We start from the raw sequence: 24,604 nt of genomic DNA on the forward strand, positions 1-24,604 counted from the left end.
AGTATAGCAAAGTGATTTACAAAGGGCTAAATTCACCAGCAACAGATCTGAGCTGTGTTGCAAAGTGTGTTGCTTTAATCTAAAAATTATGGTGGGTTTTGTTTGCCTGCTTGCTTCAGACTTTGTAGAACTTTTCGGGTTGCGTCTTGCTAAATCCTTACGGAAGTCACAACTAGGCCTTGGGCTTCTTTGCAATTTCATTCAGCTAAGCTTTGCTGTGGCCCGGCTCAAAATCTGCAGAGCAGAAAACTCAAATCTATGAGCAACGGCTTAGGGAGCTGGGAATGTTTAGCCTGCAGAAGAGAAGGTGAAGGGGTGATATGATAGCCATGTTCAAATATATAAAAGGATGGCATATAGAGGAGGGAGAAATGTTGTTTTCTGCTGCTCCAGAGAAGCGGACACGGAGCAATGGATTCAAATTACAAGAAAGAAGATTCCACCTAAACATTAGGAAGAAGTTCCTGACAGTAAGAGCTGTTCGGCAGTAGAATTTGCTGCCAAGGAGTGTGGTGGAGTCTCCTTCTTTAGAGGTCTTTAAGCAGAGGCTTGACAGTCATATGTCAAGAATGCTTTGATGGTGTTTCCTGCTTGGCAGGGGGTTGGACTGGATGGCCCTTGTGTTCTCTTGCAACTCTACGATTCTATGATCTACTGCTTCACCGCCTCATAGCAGGGTAATCAAAAACATCTTCTTATTTTGGGGAACAATCCTCTAGAAAAAGTTTTCCTGCACCAGCAGCCCCAATTTATTTCAATGAGATTTGCGCAGGAAGAAAATCCTGGAGGATTATGCCCTCTGCCTTAGCAAACACAAATAGGAATATTTAAAGGCCTTTCCCGATTGTTGTTTCATCATGGCACCAGCTCAGATGACATTCAAATAACAACAACAACTTATTACTTATACCCCGCCCATCTGGCTGGGTTTTCCCAGCCACTCTGGGCGGCTTCCAACAGAAAAATGAAATAAAATAATCAATTAAACATTAAAAGCCTCCCTAAACAGGGCTGCCTTCAGATGTCTTCTAAAAGTCTGGTAGTTGTTTTCCTTTTTGACGTCTGTTGGGAGGGCGTTCCACAGGGCAGGCGCCACCACCGAGAAGGCCCTCTGCCTGGTTCCCTGCAACTTTGCTTCTTGCAACGAGGGAACCGCCAGAAGGCCCTCGGTGCTGGACCTCAATGTCCGGGCAGAACGATGGGGGTGGAGACGCTCCTTCAGGTATACTGGATCGAGGCCATTTGTTGCTTTAAAGGTCAGCACCAACACTTTAGATCACCTTTCATCAACCTGGTTCCTCCCCGATGTTTTGCACTACAACTGGGGCTGACGGGAGCTGTATTCCAAAACCTCTGGATGGCACCAGTTTGGTGAAAGCAGATTTAGATGCACATACAGAGGAAGACAAGTCCAGCTGCAGTTATCAGGTACAGACTGGCTGGAACAAGAGTGTCTGGAATCACTTCGTATCCCTGTCACAGCAAGAAAAATGATGTCATCTGCTGGGATTTGCCAAATGCTGTATGTTTGGGATCTGGCGAAGAGACCTTGCTTGACACACAATCCCTTTGCTAGGTTCAGGAACATGACTGATCAAATTTATGTTAGAAACTCAGATATATATATATATATATATGCTAGGCACTTTGTTCCTTAAGCCAAGGTTGCAGTTGCCAAAACAGAATGCCCAGTTGTCATTTTGGGGCAAGATGGCTCTTAAGGCTTATTTTTCAAATGATGGGCTGACTCTGATTGATTTTTCAATTAAACACCTGGATAGTTCAGAGGAGAACCTCGAGCTAGGTTAAGAACTTTGAGGATTTAAGGAGGAAAGTCACTTGATCCAGGGAGAATCCACATACAGTAATACCTCGGGTTACGAGCGCAATCCGTTCTGGATCGCAGTTCGTAACCCGAAAAGTTCGTATCCCGAACGCGACCCAAAGCGCCATTTTGCGCGTGCGCAAAGCGCTATTTTTGCGATTTTCGCGCTTTGCGCATGCGCAGACCGCGCACGCCGCGCGGCGAAAACACTTCTGGGGCTGCACAGTTCGTAACCCGAATTGTTCGCAAACCGAGGTGGTCGTAACCCAAGGTACGACTGTACCGTATATATTGGCCTATTCCAACCTCTTTTCCTCAATGGCGACTGCTCCAGCTCAAGCTGCGCAGAAAAAGCAATCTGGTTCCAGAAAATCATTCCGTTTGTGCAGATAAAATATAACTGATAGAATTCTACAGGGCGGAGTATTAGCGTGTGGAAACAGTTCAGATCCAATGATCCCCAGATGGTGGAGATGTCCTGGCACCCAGGCGTCTTCACTTGGTCGCAAGCCAGGTGCAAAACGCGCCTGGCACCTGGCTAATTTCGAACGCAGGTTTCCCAGTGAGCTTCCTCACAGATCAGAACCCAGATATTCCCAGCCTATGACTGTCAACTGATACTATTAAGCTGGGCATTATGGGATCTGCTGCCATTTGGGATTAATACCTAGCAAAACAGCAAGCATAGCCATGCCCCCTTCCTGCTGGATGCCACAATGAGCTCCTGCACTTCACGATTTACAACTCCTCCCCTGGAGACAGATAACAGGGGAAGAGCTTCTATCTGGAGAAGAAGAAGAGTTTGGATTTGATACCCCGCTTTATCACTACCCAAAGGAGTCTCAAAGCGGCTAACATTCTCCTTTCCCTTCCTCCTCCACAACAAACACTCTGTGAGGTGGGTGGGGCTGAGAGACTTCAAAGAAGTGTGACTAGCCCAAGGTCACCCAGCAGCTGCATGTGGAGGAGCGGAGACGCGAACCCGGTTCCCCAGATTACGAGTCTACCGCTCTTAACCACTACACCACACTGGCTCCCGGATTGTTGTTTAGTCGTTTAGTTGTGTCCACCTCTTCGTGACCCCATGGACCAGAGCATGCCAGGCACTCCTGCCTTCCACTGCCTCCCGCAGTTTGGTCAGACTCATGTTCGTAGCTTCGAGAACACTGTCCAACCATCTCGTCCTCTGTTGTCCCCTTCTCCTAGTGCCCTCCATCTTTCCCAACATCAGGGTCTTTTCCAGGGAGTCTTCTCTTCTCATGAGGTGGCCAAAGTCTTGGAGCCTCAGCTTCACGATCTGTCCTTCCAGTGAGCACTCGGGGCTGATTTCCTTCAGAATGGATAGGTTTGATCTTCTTGCAGTCCATGGGACTCTCAAGAGTCTCCTCCAGCACCAGAATTCAAAAGCATCCATTCTTCGGCTATCAGCCTTCTTTATGGTCCAGCTCTCACTAGCTCCAGGATAGAGGGCTCTTTGGCCTGATCCAGCAGGGCTCGGTCAAGCCAAAGACACTTTCGTGGCTAAGAGGAAGCGCAGCTGCAGTTCCTTCGTCCAATTTTCAGAAGCAGGCACATACTTTCATAAGAGGTGAGAGATTTATACGATCAGAATATAAGCAGGCACACGCTGAAATAGTGAGGTCTTTGTTTTCCCAGCTCTGTGAAAACTACAGGAGCTTTCACGCCAAACAGTGCCGGCAACAAAGGAAAGGTTGCTGGATTAAAAAGGGGGGAACTTGGCACGGGCAGGAGAAGCTGAGTAATTAAATTTGGAGGCGTAAAGAACTTGGATATGATAGGAGTCAAAGGTTAGCAACCACCTATATGCACTTCCATGGGAGCATGCTCTGCTGAACTCAGCGGGACTTACTTCTGAGTAGCAGGTGTTGGAAGAGCTTTTCAGCCAGAGGGCACATTGTCAACCTTGGTGGGGGGCCACTAGAGCTGGATGGGGCCAAAGAAGCAAAAGAGGGTGGAGGGCTGTGACCCCCTGGTTAAGATGCAATGACAAATGGCATTTTGGCGTAACAGGAGCAAACCTTGCATGGCACCTCTTCCTGCCCTCCCCTTTGCTAAAAAGCCGCAGTGTGTGCAAAGCACTGGTCAGATGCAACACCAAACTTGGCCCTTAACTTGGAGTTTATCAGCTTCATCTGGTACGCAGGATGAGTCCCTCCCTGCCCGCAGACTGTTTCGCCAGAGTGGTGCATGCTCTGGTTATCTCTCGCTTGGACTACTGCAATGCGCTCTACGTGGGGCGACCTTTAAAGGTGACTCGGAAACTACAACTAATCCAGAATGCGGCAGCTAGACCGGTGATTGGGAGCAGCCGCCGAGACCACATAACACCGGTCCTGAAAGACCTACATTGGCTCCCAGTACGTTTCCGAGCACAGTTCAAAGTGTTGGTGCTGACCTTTAAAGCCCTAAATGGCCTTCGTCCAGTATACCTGAAGGAGCGTCTCCACCCCCATCGTTCAGCCCGGACACTGAGGTCCAGCTCCGAGGGCCTTCTGGTGGTTCCCTCGCTACGAGAAGCCAAATTACAAGGAACCAGGCAGAGGGCCTTCTCGGTAGTGGCACCCACCCTGTGGAACGCCCTCCCACCAGAGGTCAAAGAGAACAACAATTACCAGACCTTTAGAAGGCATCTCAAGGCAGCCCTGTTTAGGGAAGCTTTTAATGTTTGATTTCTGTATTTTAATGTTTTGTTGGAAGCCGCCCAGAGTGGCTGGGGGAACCTGGCCAGATGGGCGGGGTATAAATAATAAATTATTATTATTATTATTATTATTATTATTATTATTATTAACTGGAAACAGGCTTTGAAATCTGCCAGGCACATTTTGCACCTGGCTACCAGTCACTTGCGACCAAGTGAAGATGTCCTGACCATCTGGCAACGCAGGCCTGGCGATCCTTGGATCTGGACGGTCTTCGCACACTAGCAACGCATCCTGCAGAATTCTATCCTGCACAATCAGACTGAATTTCAGGAATCAAAACGTTGTACTGAAAAATAAAGACTTTAGAGCCTTCTGGCCCCAAAATGGCAACTAGGCATTCGGTTTTGGCGACAGTAACCCCAAGTCTAAGGAGCCATTTGACGCCTAGCTTATATATATATGAGTTTCTAACACTGATTAGAAGGGAGAAGTGGGGAGAGGGGACTTATGGAAAGAGGAGGGAATACACTCATTCATGCAGTACCAAAATATGGTTTAACATGGAATCTATCAAACCAAACCAAAATGGTTTAACATTGAATCTATCAAAAGAGAGGCATGTAACTTTCCCATTTTTCCTGGAGAAGCACACAGCATGGAAATATATTTAGAGAGAGATTACTGGAGGCTGGGAAGAGAGAGGCAGCAGCGGCAGCCTCCCCCAGATGTGGGGCTGGACTGAGCCCCTGAAGATGACATAAGTGCCCACACTTTAAGCTCCTACAAACGGCGGAGGTTTTTCAGAAGCGGTGTTCCTTTCACAAGAGCAGTGGTGATTTCACGAGCTACAGTAGTCTGTTTCCCACAATACTCTGCCCGGTGCATAAGTATGCAAGCAACACATTAAACCAATAAATCAATTCTAAAAATCATTAGGGGAGGAGTATTTCCCCAAAGGCAAAGAACATCTATCATTCCAGCTGGAGCCAGCAAAATTTGGTCAATGAGGGCAAAGAAGGATGGAGTGAGGGCGATTAAACTGACCCAGACCCTGCAATCCTCCTCTGAGGCCCTTCTTCTTGTGCCTCCTCCACAAGGGGTCCAGAGGGTGGCAACACGAGAGCGGGGCCTTTTCTGCAGTGGTTCCCCGTTTGTGGGATACTTTCCCCAGGGAGGCTTGTCTGGTGCCTTCCTTATACAGTTGTAGCTTGGAAGTTGAACGGACTCCTTTCCAGAAGTCCATTCAACTTACAAATGTTCGGAAACCAAAGCGCGGCTTCCGATTGGCTGCAGAAAGCTCTTGAAGCCAATCAGAAGCCGCAGAAACCCCGTCAGACGTCTGGACTATGCCAAAATGATGAAATTGGGAAAATCAGAAACCAGGAAGAGAAGAATTTTAAGAAGGAATGGGAAAAAATTATAATGTACTTAAGAGAACACTGTAAACAACTAACAACTTTGGCAGGATTTGAGTAATGCCTGTAATGTACAAAAAACTATGGAAAAATGAATTAGTACTTTTTTTAACAAATTAAAGAAAATAAGATAAGCAGAAGGGGGGGGATTGATAATAGTAACCATGGAAGGTGGAGCGAAGCCAACGGATTTAGAGAATCCTAATTGAAGAGGTGAATGATGTGTTTGAATTGGACCCAGGTGGCACTGTGGGTTAAACCACTGAGCCTAGGGCTTGCTGATCAGAAGGTCAGCGGTTCGAATTCCTGTGACGGGGTGAGCTCCCGTTGCTCGGTCCCAGCTCCTGCCAACCCAGCAGTTTGAAAGCACGTCAAAATGCAAGTAGATAAATAGGAACCGCTACAGCGGGAAGGTAAACGGTGTTTCCATGTGCTGCTCTGGTTTGCCAGAAGCGGCTTTGTCATGCTGGCCACATGACCTGGAAGCTATACGCCGGCTCCCTCGGCCAATAATGCGAGATGAGTGCGCAACCCCAGAGTTGGTCACGACTGGACCTAATGGTCAGGGGTCCCTTTACCTTTAATTGAAGAGGTGAATGATGTGTTTGAATTTAAATTTAATAAATATATAGATCTATATATTAAAAAGAGATTGCACGTGGGTGCATCTTGTCTTCATCCCCATTGCCTGCTGCCCCACTTCGATCAGACTCACATGTGCTTTCAGACTTTTGCAAAGCACCACAGCCGAACCCCCAGAGAGGAAACAAATAAGACATCAGTGGGGTTTTGAGAGTGGTGGTGTGGTTGTTGCTTTGCAGAAACAACAGCCAGTCTTCTGCTGGAGAGCTGCAGGAGGAATCGCCCTGACGTTAGCAGAGGGAAGCCTCTTCCTCCCTCCCCATTCCTGGGCTCTTGACATCCACAACACACAACCCTCAATTCTCCAGCTGCTCCTGTACATTACACACAGGGAGTTGAAAAAAGGGGGAAGCTTAGTTAGCCAGGCCAACAAACCAGGAACAGATAATATTAAGGGGAGGGGGGCTGCTCCACCTTGCAGCGTGCACCATTCCGGGTAAAAATCTCCCGCTCCCTCCCTGCCGAAAAAAAGAGAGTTTAGGGAACAGATAAGTGCAATGAAGGAGGATTTCAGATACGCACAAGCGCACAGCTTGGATCAAAACGGGAGGTGGACGGAGGCGCAGGGAAGACAGGCTCATTCACAAAACAGGAGCTGTTTTACTCCATCCTAAAGGAGCTAGACTAGGAACAACTCAATCCACACACAAGTATCTTCCAGAAACAGAAAAACAGGGCGATTTAAGGTTCCACGAAAGCAGCAGGATGTTCACCCAAGCAAAAGAAGGACCCCCACCTCAGAAATCCATGGAATTTCTCTGCAAGAAGCCCCCACCTCCCCCGGCTCAGGACAAATCCTACCCCGCTTCCAAGAGCAGCACATTCCAATCTGGGGGTTGCCGGGCACTACCAGCCCCCTACTCTCTCCAACCCCCCCCCCGGCCATTTGGCTCTTTTTCTCTCCCCCATTTTTAGCCAGCCCCTCCAACTTCCCCTGTTCCAACCCCCCCCCCATCCGCCCCGTCTTCAGGAGCTCTCCTGAGTGTCACCCCAAAACTCCAAGGCTTCCCCCCCCATCCCCGCGCCCCACCGACGCCGGGGTTTTCTTCTCCCCCAACCCAAAGAAGCCGTCGCCGCCCTACTGACCCCTGCAACGCCTCTATTCGAGTCCAGCAAGACCCCCACCCACCCGCTTCTCTCCATTGCACTGCCAGACCCTCCCCTTTGCAGGCGCCCCTCTTGCTGCCCCCCCAAACCCGGCTCTTTCTCTCTTCCCCGCCACCCCACAACTCTGCCCCCATCATGATGACACAGATCCGGACACAGCTCTCTTTTCTCCAACACCGGCAGGCACCCCACCTCCCTTTTCCCTCCCTGCCCCACAACGTCCCCGCAGGGTAGGCTTCCAAGGCACCGTCCGTCTTGTGGGGGGGGCTGCTCTCCCACCCTCCCTCCCTCCCTCCCTCTCTCTCTCTCTACACACACACACACACACACACACACACACACACACACACACACACACACACATAGGATGGCACACCCCACCCCAAATCCACCGGGAGCCCCCCCCCAAAAAAATTAAAATTAATTTTTTTAAAAAAATTAAAATTAATTGCCACCTCTGACTCCTTCCTCTGGCTCCTGAAGAGCTCCCTGCCCTTGCCCGGGGGCTGACCCTTGCCCTTGCCCGGCGCCCCGTTTGCGCCTCTTTCTCCGCCGGGCTCGTCCATATTATCGCGCGGATATCAACCCGCCTCGAGCGCCGCGGTGCAGACAGACACGTGGGGGGCTGGCACAGGGACTTCCCTGCCCGGGCGCCGGAGCCACGCCCACCCACGCCCCCATTGGCCGGCTGCTGGCAGAGGGAGGAGCCCGGCGCGCACACCCCCTGGCGGCGATTGGCCGCGGCCGGAAGGAGGGAGCCACCTGTTGGGAGAACTGTAACCAGGGCAGATGGAGGGAAAGGGGGCGGGGCAGGGGGCGGTGCGAGGGGCGGGGCTCGCCGGTGGTTTCGCCATCGCGGTGTTCCGGCTTGCGTTTCGTTTCTCCTCTGAGCACGTCCAGAATGCCCTGCAGCGCAGCTGGAGAGGCCGGGATGCAGCCGGCCCTTGCAACGAACCGGGCGCGCCCGACAGTGAATTGCAGAATTGGAACTAGGGATCCTCCGGCTCCGAGGATCACACCCTGGCAGGTGGCCACCGGACCCCTTTCTATCAGATCTCCTCTTGCTTGCCTTTTCTCTAAACTTAAAGAACTCCCAACTGTAGAATCGGAGAATTCCATAGTTGGAGGGGGACCCCCAAGGGGCATCTAGTCCAACCCCCTGAAATGTAGGGATATCAGCTAAAGAATCACCTGGCCTCGGCTGGTGGGAACTGCATGGAGCTTTCCACTAAAGCAGGCACCCCCAAACTCGGCCCTCCAGATGTTTTGGGACTACAATTCCCATCATCCCTGACCACTGGTCCTGTTAGCTAGGGATGATGGGAGTTGTAGTCCCCAAAACATCTGGAGGGCCGAGTTTGGGGGTGCCTGCACTAAAGCTCCTGGCCCATCAGTCCCTGTGAGTTTTCCTTGGCGCTTGCAACAGATTCCTCCAGCCTCCAGCAATGGAGTCCTAGTCCTTGAGAGAATAAAGCCTGGGCTACATGAGGACATGAGCCTTCAAAGTTTGGCCTTGAGATCTAGCCATAATAGCCCAGCCTGGAGCCCTTGATAAGAGGCCACTGAAGCGGAGAAAGCAAAGGAAGTGATGCCCTTCTCTTGGGTAAGGAGCTGAAGGACATCTGTGGTTTGCTCAACTTCAGCAGTTAAACCAAATCTGTAGGTGGGTCTTATCTACAGGGCCTTGAGAGTCAAGGCAGTTTAGGCTCTGGATCCACATCTAAGCAGCACTTCTTTTCTTCCCATGGGGCAGCCCCAATACCTGTCTGTAGCACAACTCACAGGCCAATTCTCTCTCACACAGCCTAGCCTACCTCTTAGGATTGTTGTGGGGAACAAGAGCAAGGATGCCCCCTTAAAACTCCTTGGTGTTGCCACATGACCCGGATGCTGTACGCCAGCTCCCTCGGCCAGTAAAGCGAGCTGAGTGCTGCAACCCGAGTCGTCTGCGACTGGACCTAATGGTCAGGGGTCCCTTTACCTTTACCTCCTAAAAACAGGAGTGAGAAACCTTGTTCAGTCCCAGGGTCTCATTCCCAAGTAAGCATAAACCTTCAGCGGCCCACATGCTTGTGGGATGTGGGGCAGCAGAAACGAGAGCTGAACTTTGTGTAGCAGAAGGCACACCCCAGCCTTGTTTCATAAAATCATAGAATTGTGGAGTCAGAAGGGACCCTGAGGGTCATCTAGTCCAACCCCCTGAAATGCAGGAATCTCAAGCATCCATGACAGATGGCCATCCAACATCTGCTTTAAAACCTCCAAGGAAGCAGAGTCTGCCACCTCTACTGTCTACTGTCATAGAGCACTTACCGTCAGAAAGTTATTCATGTTTAGTTGGATTCTCCTTTCTTGCAACGTGAATCCATTGGTTTGAGTTCTACCCTACAAAGCAGGAGAAAACAAGCTTGCTCCATCCTCCATGTGACAGCCCTTGAGATATCTGAAGATGGCTCTCGTATCTCCTCTCAGTCTCCTGTTTTCCAGGCTAAACATACCCAGCTCCTTCAACCATTCTTCATAAGGCTTGCTTTCCAGGCCCTTGATCACCTTGGCTTTCCTCCTCTGCACATTTTCCAGCTTTTCAATATCCTCTTTAAATTGTGGTGCCCAGAACTTGACACCGTATTCCAGGTGTGGTCTGACCAAGGCAGAACGGAGCAGTAATTTAGATCTCTTCCCTCGATCTGCACACTAGACCTCTGTTTGTACAGTTTCTCTATCTGGGGACGCAAGAGGCATGATTACAGTTCAAGGACAATTTCCCCTTGGGCAAAAGAACAGGAGGAGGTGGTGCAGGATCTGTGAGGGGTGTGGCCTGGGGGAAGGGGGTGTGGCCAGCAGAGCACCTCGGGAGCTTGAGAGAGGCCTGCAGGGCCCCCATTCTGTTTCTCACCCCCAAAATAAAGCTTGACAGAAGCCTTAAGCGGAGCTGACAAGAGGCTAAAGTTCCAAGATGGAAAAAAAACGTTTCAAGTTGCCATCGACCTGCAGCAGCCTCTCTTCACTAGGGAAGCCACAAAGCGGCACTTGCTGCGTTGAGCAAACCTCAGCCGGCCTCCCGTGCTGAATTATTCAAACCCCTTCCATTACTTACCCAGATAAGTGGGCTGCAGCGAGAGATGAGCTGATGCCACTGCTTATTAAAACTTTGCTGACTCCGAGGACAAGCTAAAACTGACCCTCTTTGTTGTTCTTGGCGGGCGCTGCCTCTCCAAGCGCTGCAAGATGGGAGAAGGTCGCGGAGGTTTCTTAAGCTTTTTCACAGATTCAAGCGGAGGTGGGGAACCGGGAGCCCTTCGGATGCCCTTGGAGGGTCACTGCTTCCCTATCCCACCCCAGACTTCAAGCCTCTTATCTCCCCGAGTTCCTATCAGCTAAGCTGCAGAACCTGGGCAGCAGGTGCGATAAGCTTGCAGGAGACCTTTTCTAGGGCAATCTGCACACTCAGAGCAGCAATAAGCCTACAAGGCTTTGCTCACGGGCACAATTAAGATGGGTTTCAGCAATAAGATTTGGAAAGAGGAAGGAATCCCACGCAACGTAAGAGCCAAAATATTCCCCATTCCCGTCTCTCATAACACAGGGACATTCAATGAAGCTTAGCGTTGGGAGATTCCGTACAGAAAAAAGAAAGAAAGGACTTATTCACACAGTGCAGAGATTAAAACTGTGTAGCTCCCTCCCACAGGAGGCAGTGATGATTAGAAAAATTCATGGAGGAGGAGAGGGCTATCAATGGCTACTAGCCAGGAGGGCTCTGCTCTGCCACCAAAGTTGGGGGTCAGCAATGCCTTAGAAAGCACTGCTAATAACAAGGCCAGTGGAAGTGATGACATTCCAGCTGAACTATTTAAATTTTTTAAAAGATGCTGCTGTTAAGGTGCTACACTCAATATGCCAGCAAGTTTGGAAAACTCAGCAATGGCCAGAGGATTGGAGAAGATCAGTCTACATCCCAATCCCAAAGAAGGGCAGTGCCAAAGAATGCTCCAACTACCGCACAATTGCGCTCATTTCACACGCTAGCAAGGTTATGCTTAAAATTCTACAAGGCAGGCTTAAGCAGTATGTGGATAGAGAACTCCCAGAAGTGCAAGCTGGATTTCGAAGGGGCAGAGGAACCAGAGACCAAATAGCAAACATGCGCTGGATTATGCAGAAAGCTAGACATTTCCAGAAAAACATCTACTACTGCTTCATTGACTACGCAAAAGCATTTGACTGTGTCGACCACAGCAAACTATGGCAAGCTCTTAAAGAAATGGGAGTGCCTGATCACCTCATCTGTCTCCTGAGAAATCTCTATGTGGGACAAGAGGCTACAGTTAGAACTGGATATGGAATAACTTGAGGTTTGAGGTACCTAGAATTTCTGTCTCCTTTAACATAATCTGGATGCCAACATGTCAAAATAATTTTTAACTTTTCAGGTTTTACATTTCCACATTAACATCTTTCATTATACCCATACATTCAGCGACTTCCCTCCTTCCCCTTCCAAGGTTCTTTTAATTTACCCATAATTCCTGCATATTCTTGTGTTTAGTCGTTTAGTCATGTCCAACCCTTCGTGACCACATGGACCAGAGCACGCCAGGCACTCCTGTCTTCCACTGCCTCCCGCAGTTTGGTCAAGAGTCTCCTCCAGCTCCATAATTCAAAAGCATCAATCCTTCGGCGATCAGCGTTCTTTATGGTCCAGCTCTCATATTCTTGTATATCCATCTAAATCAGTTTTCCCCCATTTTGCACCCTTTTAAATACGTTTTACTGTTGAATTTACCTTAATACTGCCAGCCTTGTCAATGGGAGTGCCTGATCACCTCATCTGTCTCTTGAGAAATCTCTATGTGGGACAAGAAGCTACAATTAGAACTGGATACGGAATAACTGATTGGCTCAAAATTGGGGAAGGAGTACGACAAGGTTGTATATTGTCTCCCTGTTTATTTAAATTATATGCAGAATTCATCATGCGAAAGGTTGGACTAGATGAATCCCAAGCCGGAATTAAGATTGCCGGAAGAAATATCAACAACCTCAGATATGCTGATGACACAACCTTGATGGCAGAATGTGAGGAGGAATTAAAGAACCTCTTAATGAGGGTGAAAGAGGAGAGCACAAAATATGGTCTGAAGCTCAACATCAAAAAAACTAAGATCATGGCTGCTGGTCCCATCACCTCCTGGCAAATAGAAGGGGAAGAAATGGAGCCTGCTTCTTGGGGGAAAAAGCAAAAACAAACCTATACAGCATCTTAAAAAGCAGAGACATTACCTTGCCGACAAAGGTCCGTATAGTTAAAGCTATGATTTTCCCAGTAGTGATGTATGGAAGTGAGAGCTGGACCATAAAGAAGGCTGGTCGCCGAAGAATTGATGCTTTTGAATTATGGTGCTGGAGGAGACTCTTGAGAGTCCCATGGACCCATATCCATTCTGAAGGAAATCAGCCCTGAGTGCTCCCTGGAAGGACAGATCGTGAAGCTGAGGCTCCAATACTTTGGCCACCTCATGAGAAGAGACGACACCCTGGAAAAGACCCTGATGTTGGGAAAGATGGAGGGCACTAGGAGAAGGGGACGACAGAGGACGAGGTGGTTGGACAGTGTTCTCGAAGCTACGAACATGAGTTTGACCAAACTGCGGGAGGCAGTGCAAGACAGGAGTGCCTGGCGTGCTATGGTCCATGGGGTCATGAAGAGTCGGACATAGAATCATAGAATCATAGAGTTGGAAGAGACCACAAGGGCCATCCAGTCCAACCCCCTGCCAAGCAGGAAACACCATCAAAGCATTCTTGACATATGCCTGTCAAGCCTCTGCTTAAAGACCTCCAAAGAAGGAGACTCCACCACACTCCTTGGGAGCAAATTCCACATGACTAAACAACTAAACAACGCTTCTGAATGCCAGCTGCTGGATGCCACAGGAGGGGGGGGGAGTGGCTCTTGTGCTCAGCTCCTGCTTGTGGAATTCTTCCCACTGGGGCATTTGGTTGGGCCCTCTGAGAACAGGATGCTGGGCCAGATGGGCTATTGGCCTGATCCAGCAGGCTCTTCTAGTGTTCAGTTCACCGAGGCAAACTGTCTGCTTTGCACATTTACACAAGCGGTTGGTGGGCCTGGAGAAACCAGGATGTCATACCTGGCCATGACTCTGTTATGTGAAACTGTTTCCCACCCCCCACTACCCCAGGGTGGGTTCAGGATCAAAGGTGACCATAGGGTGCGATTCGGCAATTGTTTTGCAAGTGTCAGCACATGCACTTTGCTGGTTCCTTTCCCTTCATTCTCATCCAACTGCCTGGAGCTCCTGAATTTCCTTTGCATTTGGGACTTGGGAGGCCTCCCTCGTTTCTGTCTCAATCCAGGTACGTCACAGGGAACCTGACACACTGCCAAAAACGTTTGAAAGACTCATTTGGATTTTACAATATTTTATTTGTATTTTTGAGATTACAGAGTCCTTATTGCTGATCTAATACAATCACTCAGACATTAATATTTAAAACATCCTTTTTTGAAAATATTATAATCTCATAAGTTTTTTTTTAACTTCCTTATTGGAGAATTATGACATGATTTTTATTTTCCTGGTTTCAGATATTCGGATCGCAATCCATCGTTTTTCCTTATGACGCATTTTGTTTTGCTGGTGTCTCCTACCTGTCTTTTTAAATAGTCTTTGAAATGTTACATTAGAAAATAAAACATTTATTACACTTGTTTAAAATTTAGAGATGATCACAGACGTATGGCGATTCCAGACTGATTAGGAAATGCTGAGCAAGCGAAAAAGCTTACAGACAAATAAAAAATAAAATAAAAATAAGCAGGAAACAGAGGAAGATTTTTTTTAATTTTTTTTCAAAAAGAAATCCAGAGGAGATAAAACTCTTTCCGTGGGACATTTTTGTTTGTTCCCTCCCGCCATTCTCTACATCAAAGATAAAAATGATTAACGCAAACAAATTCACAAATGAGGACAGCACCATCACACACTCTAGCTAGTGACAGACCCTGAACAGGTGACCCCCCCTTCCCCCCCTCCCACTGCACTCACCCCTTTCAAGTTGCACACCTTTAGGGTCCCATAGGCAGAACGGTTGCCTCTTGCCTGGAGAAGTGGGAGGGTATATCACGCCCGGCAGCCGAGATCCTGGGTGGGTGAGAGGGGCTTGGACCGACCCTAGGAGCACCGGTCTGCCTTACGACTGGAGCCATATCTCTTGTAGCGGGTTCAACGCTGCTCCATCTAAAGAGGACAAGACAGGCCTTGCCCGACTAAGTCAAGGATCTGGGCCTTTGGGGGGGGGCAGCAAACAAAGGTGGCCGTGCGCTTCGTGATATTCCAAAGTCCATGTGGAGGAGCATTCAAATCGAGAGTCACAAGTCAGGTGGAGGACGGCGGTGCATTCCCACAGGCATTCCCTCCACTGCAGGGCACAGAATTGGCCCTTCCACCATTTTCTATGCAGAAGTGAATGCAGCCCCCAGCATGAGATTGGGGCCCGAATCCTGAATCTTTCCCAACTTCCTTGCCACATGGCTGCCCTCCCCCAATTGCTCCCCAAGTGTCCTGGGGGTCTGGGCAGTTCCTCCTCAAGGACTCAGGCACCACACAAACCGGACAGATGAAGTCAAGCAGGTGCAAACTATACTCACGAGAAGCAAAAAATGTGTTCTGTTTTGTTTTTTAAAAAGTTAAGAATGAAACCAGTTTGTATTACAAGCAACAAAACTGCCCAACGGCCCCTTCCTATATATCACTGGTATTACAAAACGCACAATCAGATTTTTAAGAGCTGGTGAAGAATCGCAGAGTCAGACTCTTCACAATAGCCATGCCCTCCAGAAACATCACAGCCAGACTAACCTTTGAAGGAAAATATGAAGGATGTACAGAGATTGGGCAAATTTCCACACAAAGCCAGACAGGCACCCACACAACTAGTCCTTGCAACTCTCTGCACCCCATTTTCTCTTTTCTCCTCCTCCTCCTCCCCACTAGCAAAAGCTTAAGTCTTAAATTAACAAAAGCTTTGCTCCTTGCCCTGCCCCACCGTCTCCTGACTCCACCAGAAGACTCTTCCTTTTTCCATTTCCAAGCTATCTCCTGCTAGGAAATTTGCTGTGCTGTTGCTCTGACGCACTCAGGTAGCAGATCAAATGCACAAGCAAAGTTCTTTCAGCAAAAGATAAGAAACCCCTGAATCCAGGTCTTTCGTGATCCTATCCGAAGGTGGGATTCATTCCCTCTTTCCTGGTGAAATGAATAAAATGTATTCGAATGGGTATCGGCCCCTGGCTGCAACTGTGCCAATGCGGAGTGTTAATAATCGTAGAAAAAGAAAAAAATCTATGGCTGGCAGTGCCAGAATAATACCAGCATGGAGAGACACAAAAGGAAAAACAACTGCAAGAGGAATATTGGTCTGGATGCAGCCTGAGGTTGTCTTGCCTGCGCCTGAGGACACCAGAAGTGCCTGGATTACCCCAAAGCCAGCATCCTGTTTCCAGCAGATGCCCCAGTAAAGAAGCTCCCAGGCAGGACCTGAGAGCAACTGTGCTCTTTTCATAGGATACTGTGAAGCCTGGGGCAGCCCAATGGAAAGGCAAAATCAGTTTGGGTGGGGTTTCCCTTTAGCGCAGAATCGGGACACAACAGGAACGACCCAGCAGGAGAATCCCCGCACAAGGCGCTTTCAAAATGGATCGCGGGAGACGTGCAAGACCAAGGCAGCTCAAGGCTCATCCATTTCAAAGTGCCTCGCCCAGGAAATGTTCCCACTGGCTCAGGCCCAGCATCATTGACAAATTCAACCATGATCGGAGAGCATCGCTGGTTCACTTCACGTTACCAGAACCCTGCAAACAACTGGAAAGCAGATTTGAGTTTGCGCAAATGAATGCCCAGGTCACATTTGCAGGATGTTGACGGCAGCGCCTGTTCAAAAAGCAACAGCTGCCCAACCGGGGCGGGGGGGGGGGCGGGGGAGAGACTTGGACATTTCCTAAAACCAAACACAGGTGGGTCTCAAAGTCTATTCTCAGCAAGGACTACAATCCCTTGGCACAGAGAGGAGGATCGTGGGACGAGAAGGGTTCTCGCTAGCAGGCCTGCCAGCGTTGTGCTGCCCTGTTCCGCACTGGCCGACACAAGTTGCTTGGCTGCTTATCGTCAGGCTGAGCATGTAATGCCCCAACAAGTCCTGCAAGAATGAAGCTTTGGTAGGCATAGGGAGGGAGGGAGCTCATCGCGACTTGCATATAAAACCTGCAAGGCTATTGCAGAAGCACAACAATGATCTTATGCAAAAAAGGGTGCCTGCTCCACAGACCCCAGCAAGGTAGGTGTGGGGGGGGGCAGCATTTGCCTGGCCTGCTCTCCAAAAGCTGCCGCCCCTCCCCTTTGCACAAGCAGCTAAATTCAGAACAAGGTTTCCCCCCGCAATGAGGTTGCAAGTGTCTTAGCAGCATGTGGAGTGGACTTGCGAGGCTTCCACATTAAAGCAGCAGGGGGAAGCTCCTAATCAGCCACTTTCCCAACTGCCATGGCTTAAAAACACGAGAGAGAGAGAGAGAGAGAGAGAGAGAGAGAGAGAGAGAGAGAGAGAGAGAGAAGCTAAGGAAACCCAGAGTGATGGCTCCTGGCTCTCTCACGCCCATCCAACTTTGGCTGCTCTCTGCCAACCCCCTTTGTTAATTTGTACACTGGATTAGACATAACAGTGATAACAAGATTGCTTGAAGCTGACATAATCTGCGGTAAAATTCACTTGGCCAGACAATCTCTCTCCTTCCCCAGCCCCCAACGACAGCTTTCCACTCCCCACCCCCCAAAAAACACCCCCCAAAGTCCATCATCTCACAGTCCCATGGCAGTTTAAAAAACACCATTGGCAGAGGCCGCATTTACAGTATTCTAGTTTAATAAATAAATAACCTAACACACTGTGTACTACGGCAGCAAGCCTGGTTCTATGTTCAGAAGCTTGTACTGGTTTGTCCTGTACGGTAGCCGAGAGAGGTCTTGAGGTTCTTGCTCCTCCCCTTCCTTCCAGCTACAGCCACAGGAAATTAATACCTGTTTGTTAAAAAAATCAGAAAACAATTGGGTGAACCCCAAAGCATTCACTTTCTCTTTCCTTCAAGAGATGGTGGTGGGGTGGGGGGTTGAGGAGAAAGGGCTGCTGTGCAATGCTCTTATAATTTGCTCTCCAAACATCTGAGCTCTTTCCTCATCTCCTAATTTCCGCTGCACGCTAAATCAGAACGAACACTTTCGGATGAGTTTTGCCCTGTAGGTAAGTGAATGCATTTCATTCAATTAAACTGTGCTAGTAAAGCAATTGCAAGTTCTTGGGAGCAGGAAGTTACAGTGAAGCCAATCAAGCTCCAATTACTGTACATTCCTCTTGGGACACAGGGTTCTATCCTCACCCCAAACAAGGCGACGATTCTAGAAGCTACTGAATTGTTGTATCTAGCAGAACCAAGGGTGCAATAAATGAGGGACTCAGCTGCCTTTACCGTTAAACTAGGCCTTTGCAGCTGGGGGGGGGGGTTCCATTGCTCGCCGGACCTAGTTGTGTTTCATAGAATCATAGAATCGTAGAGTTGGAAGAGACCACAAGGGCCATCCAGTCCAACACCATCAAAGCATTATTGACATATGGCTGCCAAGCCTCTGCTTAAAGACCTCCAAAGAAGGAGACTCCACCACACTCCTTGGTAGCAAATTCCACTACCGAACAGCTCTGTCAAGAAGTTCTTTCTAATGTTTAGGTGGAATCTTCTTTCTTGTAGTTTGAATCCATTGCTCCGTGTCCGCTTCTCTGGAGCAGCAGAAAACAACCTTTCTCCCTCCTCTATATGACATCCTTTTCCTTCATGCTTCTAAGTAACTGCAAACTGTATAATCTTTAACTGTAGACGGAGTCCATAATCTTCAGCCGAAACGCCTGCCATAACTGGGGATCTGGTACGTGGTCCCACTGACATGAGCTGGAGAAATATAAAGGCCTCATTGTGCCTTTATGGTCTCCTCACTACCGTGTTTCTCCTAAAATAAGACGTGCCTCTAAAATAAGCCATGGCACGATCTTTTACAAGCAAAAAAATATAAGACATCCCCCGAAAATAAGACGTCTTGGGGGGTACCTACCAGACCCAGCAGGAGCCGGCAAATGCAGCAGCGCGCGCCGCGCCCCAGCCCAGCGGGAGCCCCAGCACAGCGACGCACCGAGCTCCGGCTGAACGGGCCCCAGGACCCGGCAGCGGGCAGCGCGCGAAGCCGCAGCAGCCGGCAGGAGCCAGCAGCAGCCCCAGCCGCGCCGCGCCGCGCCGCACCGCGTCAAGCCCAGGGACCCAGCAGTGGGTTCAGCGGGCGGCGCGCGAAGCCGCAACAGCCGGCAGGATCCGGCAGCAGCCCCAGACGCGCCGCGCCGCACCGCGTCAAGCCCAGGGACCCAGCAGTGGGCTCAGCGGGCGGCGCAAGAAAGCCCCGTACCATACTTACCGGTAACAATGCTGTACCATGCTTAATAAAAAATAAGACATCCCCCGAAAATAAGCCGTGATGTGTTTTTTTTATAGGAAAAATAAATATAAGACGTGTCTTATTTTAGGAGAAACACGGTATCTGCCCTACAGCCCAACAGGCACAGATTCTGAAACAACCCCCAGATCTCCAGCATATACGACATTACATATATTGGGGGGGGGGAGAGGTTTCCTGATTTTAATTTTATTTTAACAAGAGGGGAGTACCTGTAGTAGTTTGGTTTGAAAGGCCCGTGTTTATTTAGACCCAAGTATTTCGCTTGCTCATCCGAAAGCTCCGTCAGGTGTGCGTCGAATGTTGGGAGATGAAGACTTGCCACATACTCATCTGAAAAGGGAAAAGCAGCCCCGGTAAGTCAGGTGTGGCAGCTGCAGGAAGCCCCCAAACGTACCACAATGCAAGTGGGTGGGATGGAAACAGGAAGTTCAGCAGCAAAACAAACAAACAAACCCAAAACACTCAGGACTGCCTTGGCAGTTACTAGCCATAATGAGAAAAGCAACCAAGAGAAAACAGACCCCCCTCATTCCTGGATGGCTGGGATGATGGATATGGAAATATTCTGAAGACAGGATCGGTTGAGAGGCCAAGGCTGGGATTTTTTAGATGCCAGAAATGATAGAGGAGCTGAAAGGCCACAGGCTCCCCTATCCCTGACCCAATACCTTTGGTCAATTGGGCTTATCCTCTGCTCTTATACAAATCATTTCTTCAGAGACTGCAGACTTCCTCCCCCAGCCTCATCTCAAAGACTCTTGCCCCCCCCCAAGACCCGGCCAGTGGAGGCAGAGTCAGTCAGAGGGGCTGAGGTTTGTGGCCTTGCTGCAATGAGATCCTGAAGCTGAGCCGTAGGTGGCACTGACTGCCGTCAGCTGTGCCCTTGGCCCTGGCTCCCCCCCAGCCAGAGTGGGGGGGGGGGAAACCCAGCCAGATGGGTGGGGTATAAATAAATCATCATAATCATCATCATCATCGGACTGTGTGGCCAGTTCATTTCTCCAAAGGCTACCAGCCTCCAGCTTCCTTTTGAGGACAGCGAGGTGATCTCTATTGCTGCTTCCTCAGCAGACTGGTGACCTAGGGACCCAGGTGGCACTGTGGGTTAAACCACTGAGCCTAGGGCTTGCTGATCAGAAGGTCGGCGGTTCGAATCCCTGTGACGGGGTGAGCTCCCGTTGCTTGGTCCCAGCTCCTGCCAACCTAGCAGTTCGAAAGCATATCAAAATGCAAGTAGATAAATAGGAACCGCTATAGCGGGAAGGTAAACGGCGTTTCCATGTGCTGCTCTGGTTTGCCAGAAGCGGCTTTGTCATGCTGGCCACATGACCTGGAAGCTATACGCCGGCTGCCTCGGCCAATAATGTGAGATGAGCGCGCAACCCCAGAGTCGGTCACGACTGGACCTAATGGTCAGGGGTCCCTTTATCTTTACCTTTACAGGAGACTTGGGGATGCAGCAGCAGCAGCAGCAGCAGGGAACGAGTCCCGATGTTAACCTGTCTCATGCAGGAAGCAGGAGGGCACCTTGGGGTGGGGGTGGGGTGTGATGGCTGAAGCTTACCCATTTTTTTAGGCAGCAGGTAGACGTCCTGCTTGTAGCGTCCTTCCGGGGCGTTGTAGAGCTCTATCAAGGCCAGAGCCTGGCAAACAAATGAAAAAAGGGACCGGTTAAGCTGGATCTCTAGCCACAGAATGGCTGCTCAAGGCAACCGGAACACCTAGTGGCGAAGAACTAGAAGGGACCAGAAACACCACCAGCCCAGGATTCTATTCCTTGGCAGCTCACCAGCACCAAACTGTTTCCATTCCCGATCCCTCACTGCACAGGAGCCAACTCTTAGGGGCCAAGGTCCCTTCGTCCCCCAGTAATATATATGAGGGGGTTGGGCCCCCCAAAGGTTGACGAGCACTGGCATGAAAATGCTGTGTGCATGTGCTGTGTCTTGTGATCAAGTATGAGGGGTGGGGCTTACCTGCCCCCTCCATTTTTTATTCAAATTAGCACCCCTGCTTCCCATAAGATGAATACTGAAGGACAGGGGTCAGGGGAAGAAGCCGCTTCAATGGCTTCAAACAAAGCAAGCCAAATCACAGGTTAAAATCAGCAAGGACGGGCCAGTGCTAAAAGGAGCAGCGGTTCTGACTGCAGGTGAGTGAGGCACCCCTTGCTCGCTCCAGACACAGCTATCAGGTAAACACACTGAATACGAAAGGAATCCAACCTCTGATTTCTCACCCCGAGGAGTTTTGCTGGGTCACAGGTCTGCTCCACTCAGTATCATCTTGAACTGCGGGAGTCCTTGAAAGCCCAGTGCAAGAGCACAGGGTGGGTGGGGGCAGAGCGTAGATATTTCAAAATGCAGGGGGTGTGGAACAGCAATAATCCTTTGTCTATGATGAGTCACAACTGAGAAATGGCAACAGAACTCCTGAAATACCGTTTGAAGGGAGTTCTTCTAAGACGTAGCACTGTATATTCACTTAAACATTCTTAAAGTATCAATGACTCAGGGGCGTAGCCAGGATGAAAATCGGGGGGGGCAAGGGGCGGGCCAAGGGCGGGGCCAAGGGGCGGGGGAGGGGCCACAGCGGGGCAAGGAAAGCTTCCTTTTCCCTTGCCAGCTTTCCCCCCTCCCCCTCCGCGATCGGCAGGGGTGAGGGGGAGCCAGGATCAGCCCGATTTCGGGCTGCTCCGACTCCCTCCTCCCCCTCCGCGATCGGCAGGGGTGAGGGGGAGCCAGGATCAGCCCGATTTCGGGCTGCTCCGACTCCCTCCTCCCCCTCCGTGATAGGCAGAGGCGAGGGGGAGCCAGGATCAGCCTGAAATCGGGCTGCTCCGATCCCCTCCTCCCCCTCTGCAATCGCCGGGGCAGGTGGAGGGAAAGCCCCAGAGCCGCACAAAGCGGTTGCCTGGCTTTTCCTCCGCCCGCCCCACAGCCAGCCAGGGAGACGGCACCGGGCGGGCAGCGGGGCAGGCTGGCCAGCGGCCCTGCTTCTAGGGGGGGCAATTGCCCCCTCCTGCCCCCCCTGCCTACGCCCATGCAAATGACTTCCCTTCTTCTCTTTCATTTTGCATACTGTAAATCCCTGCATATTTTACATAAGCCAAACCATTCGGTATTCCATTATGTGTGAATTCATTTTTTTGCTGCTGAAGGTGTGAGGCAGGGGTGGGGAAACCTGGGGTCCTTCAGAGGTTGTGGGGCTCAAACTCCCATCACCCGTGATCTCTGGCCATGCTTGCTACAAGAGTCCATGGGTAGGCAAATTAAGGCCCGGGGTTCGGATCCGGCCCAATCGCCTTCTAAATCCAGCCTGCGGACGGTCTGGGAATCAGCGTGTTTTCAATGTGTGCTTTTATTTAAAATGCACCTCTGGGTTATTTGTGGGGCATGGGAATTAGTTCATTCCCCCCCCAAAAAAAAATATAGTCCGCCCCCCCCCAGCAAGGTCTGAGGGACAGTGGACCGGCCCCCTGCTGAAAAAGTTTGCTGACCCCTGTATGAGACCCTCATGCAAGGAACCCTCAGTGTCCTCCCCCCCTTTAACTGCAAGAGTTGAGGGGTGCAAAACACAAAGCTGTTGTTTGGGCTGCCTTTCTGGGTGCCAAACACACACACACTGAGAAGAGCACCTGACCTCCTTCAGGGAAAATCCCTCAGCATCACCATTATGAAAAAGAACGGAAATAAACGGCCTCTTGGCTGATCCAGTATGTTAGTTTGTTGAAGACTGCCCTGCGAATCCCACTCACCTGGGTAGTCGCTGTTATTGACAGCACAAAGGTTGGGACTGTGGAGCAGCTCAGGTTCAGCAAGCGCCCCTGAAAGACAAAAGCCCATCATTCCTGCACCCAGCGCTGGCTTCTACAAGGGCTGGTTGATCCTGACCTGCAGGGGCTGCCGGCAATTCAGCTCCACCGCCAAACAGCAACAGGAGGAAGCAGCAGGAGCCTGCCTTTGACTCAGCAAGGCTGTGAGCTCTTGGGAGAAGCTTCTAAAGGGTCAGCACTGGGAGCCCCTTCCCCCAGAAGTGCACTAGAGCCCCTCCTGGCCAATATGAAGGAGGAGCTCATCTTCTGAACCCCAACTGTACACACAGGGAGCTCCCAGCACTTGCCCAGCTTTGTAATAGGACACCCAGCCTTCACCAGCACAGTGCCCTCCAGATGTTTAGGACTGCAAGACTTGCAGTCCAAAACATCTGGTGGGCCCAAAGCTATTCCACCCTGTTTGGAAGGCCCTCCTGGGTTCCACAGCGGCTCCCTTACCTCTGCCAACAGCACTATCCTCTTCCCGTCAGGCCAAATCACATGGTCTACCTGAGACCTCACCCGCTCCCATGTCAGCTCCGGGGTACGCAAGCTTGCCTGGAAGACAACATCCGAGAAGTCTGAAGTAGAAAAGGCCTTCGGAGTCAGCAGAAATGGTCATTGCACAAATTCTCACTGCACGGTGTAACTTCTTGTCGGCTGAGTGAGATCTAAGGTCTGCTGGGGGTGGGCTCTGCAGGGCAACACACGCCTTACACTTCGACGGCCCTGATTCACCAATTCAGCACTGCCAGAGGCAGGAAGTAAGAACTGCTTTGCTGAATCAGACCACGGATTTGTCCAGCGCAGCCTCCCCCTTCTTCACCTTTAAAGCAACTGCTACATCTTGTGGCAACAGATCCCATAAAAGTGTCAGTGAAAAACCACCTTCAGCCTGCCTGTCTTGAAACTCCTGGCACTGAGCTTCATGGGATGACCTGGGTCGTTCTAACATTGTGAGGGGATAGAAAAAAGTCCTGGAATTTCTCCATCCCGTACTTAGTCTGCAAGTCTCTGTTATTACCCCTTCTTAATCACCTATGCTCTAGACTAGAGAATCCAAATGATTTTACATAAATGAATTGTGACTCACTATTGAATAATGTTGTGCTCAGTGTCATGAATTGTTAGGAGCCGACTATTGTGCTGATTACTGAAATTACTCTGAAGTTGTTTTCTTCATCTTCATCATCATTATTTATTTATTAATTAACTAAGCCAATTGTTATGTCTTTATAAAACCCCAATTGTTATGTCTTTATAAAACCCCAATTGTTATGTCACACTGATATCCACTGTGAATCCACTCTGGAGTGCAGAAATGGCAGAAAATGGGTATATAATGTGTATATACTTGACTTATAATGGGTATATACTTGACTTTCTTGGGGGGGGGGAGGCAGTGGGGGGGGAAAACAGCCCAGAAAAAGGGCATCCCACCCCTACTTTTCTGCAACATTTCTGAATGCAAGCCACCAGCGCAGGCCAGTCCCCCGCCAGCAGTGAGATCAGAATGATGGAGAAAGCGCCTCGAGCGCCTCAGTGGGTGTGTCTGGGGCAACAAT

At 50.0% G+C, this 24,604-nt stretch overlaps 2 protein-coding genes across 5 annotated transcripts in view; both read right to left on the reverse strand.

Moving 5' to 3' along the window:
• The window catches only part of STRIP2 (striatin interacting protein 2), a 53,258-nt gene extending 43,165 nt beyond the window's left edge, over positions 1–10,093 (reverse strand). The window contains exon 1 of one of the 2 annotated variants that reach the window (XM_088676493.1): positions 9,969–10,093. In XM_088676493.1, coding sequence (XP_088532619.1) covers positions 9,969–9,986 — 18 coding nt within the window. In that variant the 5' untranslated portion in view covers positions 9,987–10,093. Of the gene's footprint in view, positions 1–8,110; positions 8,332–9,968 lie in introns of those variants that run through there. The other variant, XM_060279253.2, reaches the window with a different exon arrangement.
• A 3,989-nt stretch (positions 10,094–14,082) lies between these two features.
• Positions 14,083–24,604, reverse strand: part of AHCYL2 (adenosylhomocysteinase like 2) — a 101,296-nt gene continuing 90,774 nt past the window's right edge. For all 3 annotated transcript variants that reach the window (XM_060279255.2, XM_060279258.2, XM_060279256.2), the window contains exons 13-17: positions 23,499–23,597; positions 22,983–23,051; positions 20,790–20,868; positions 19,435–19,555; positions 14,083–17,749 (exon numbers count right to left, since the gene is read on the reverse strand). In XM_060279255.2, the coding sequence (XP_060135238.1) occupies positions 17,743–17,749; positions 19,435–19,555; positions 20,790–20,868; positions 22,983–23,051; positions 23,499–23,597 (375 nt within the window). In that variant the 3' untranslated portion in view covers positions 14,083–17,742. The remainder of the gene's footprint in view (positions 17,750–19,434; positions 19,556–20,789; positions 20,869–22,982; positions 23,052–23,498; positions 23,598–24,604) is intronic.

Source organism: Zootoca vivipara, chromosome 9 (assembly GCF_965207765.1).
Source record: "Zootoca vivipara chromosome 9, rZooViv2.hap1.1, whole genome shotgun sequence".
Classification (NCBI taxonomy): domain Eukaryota; kingdom Metazoa; phylum Chordata; class Lepidosauria; order Squamata; family Lacertidae; genus Zootoca; species Zootoca vivipara.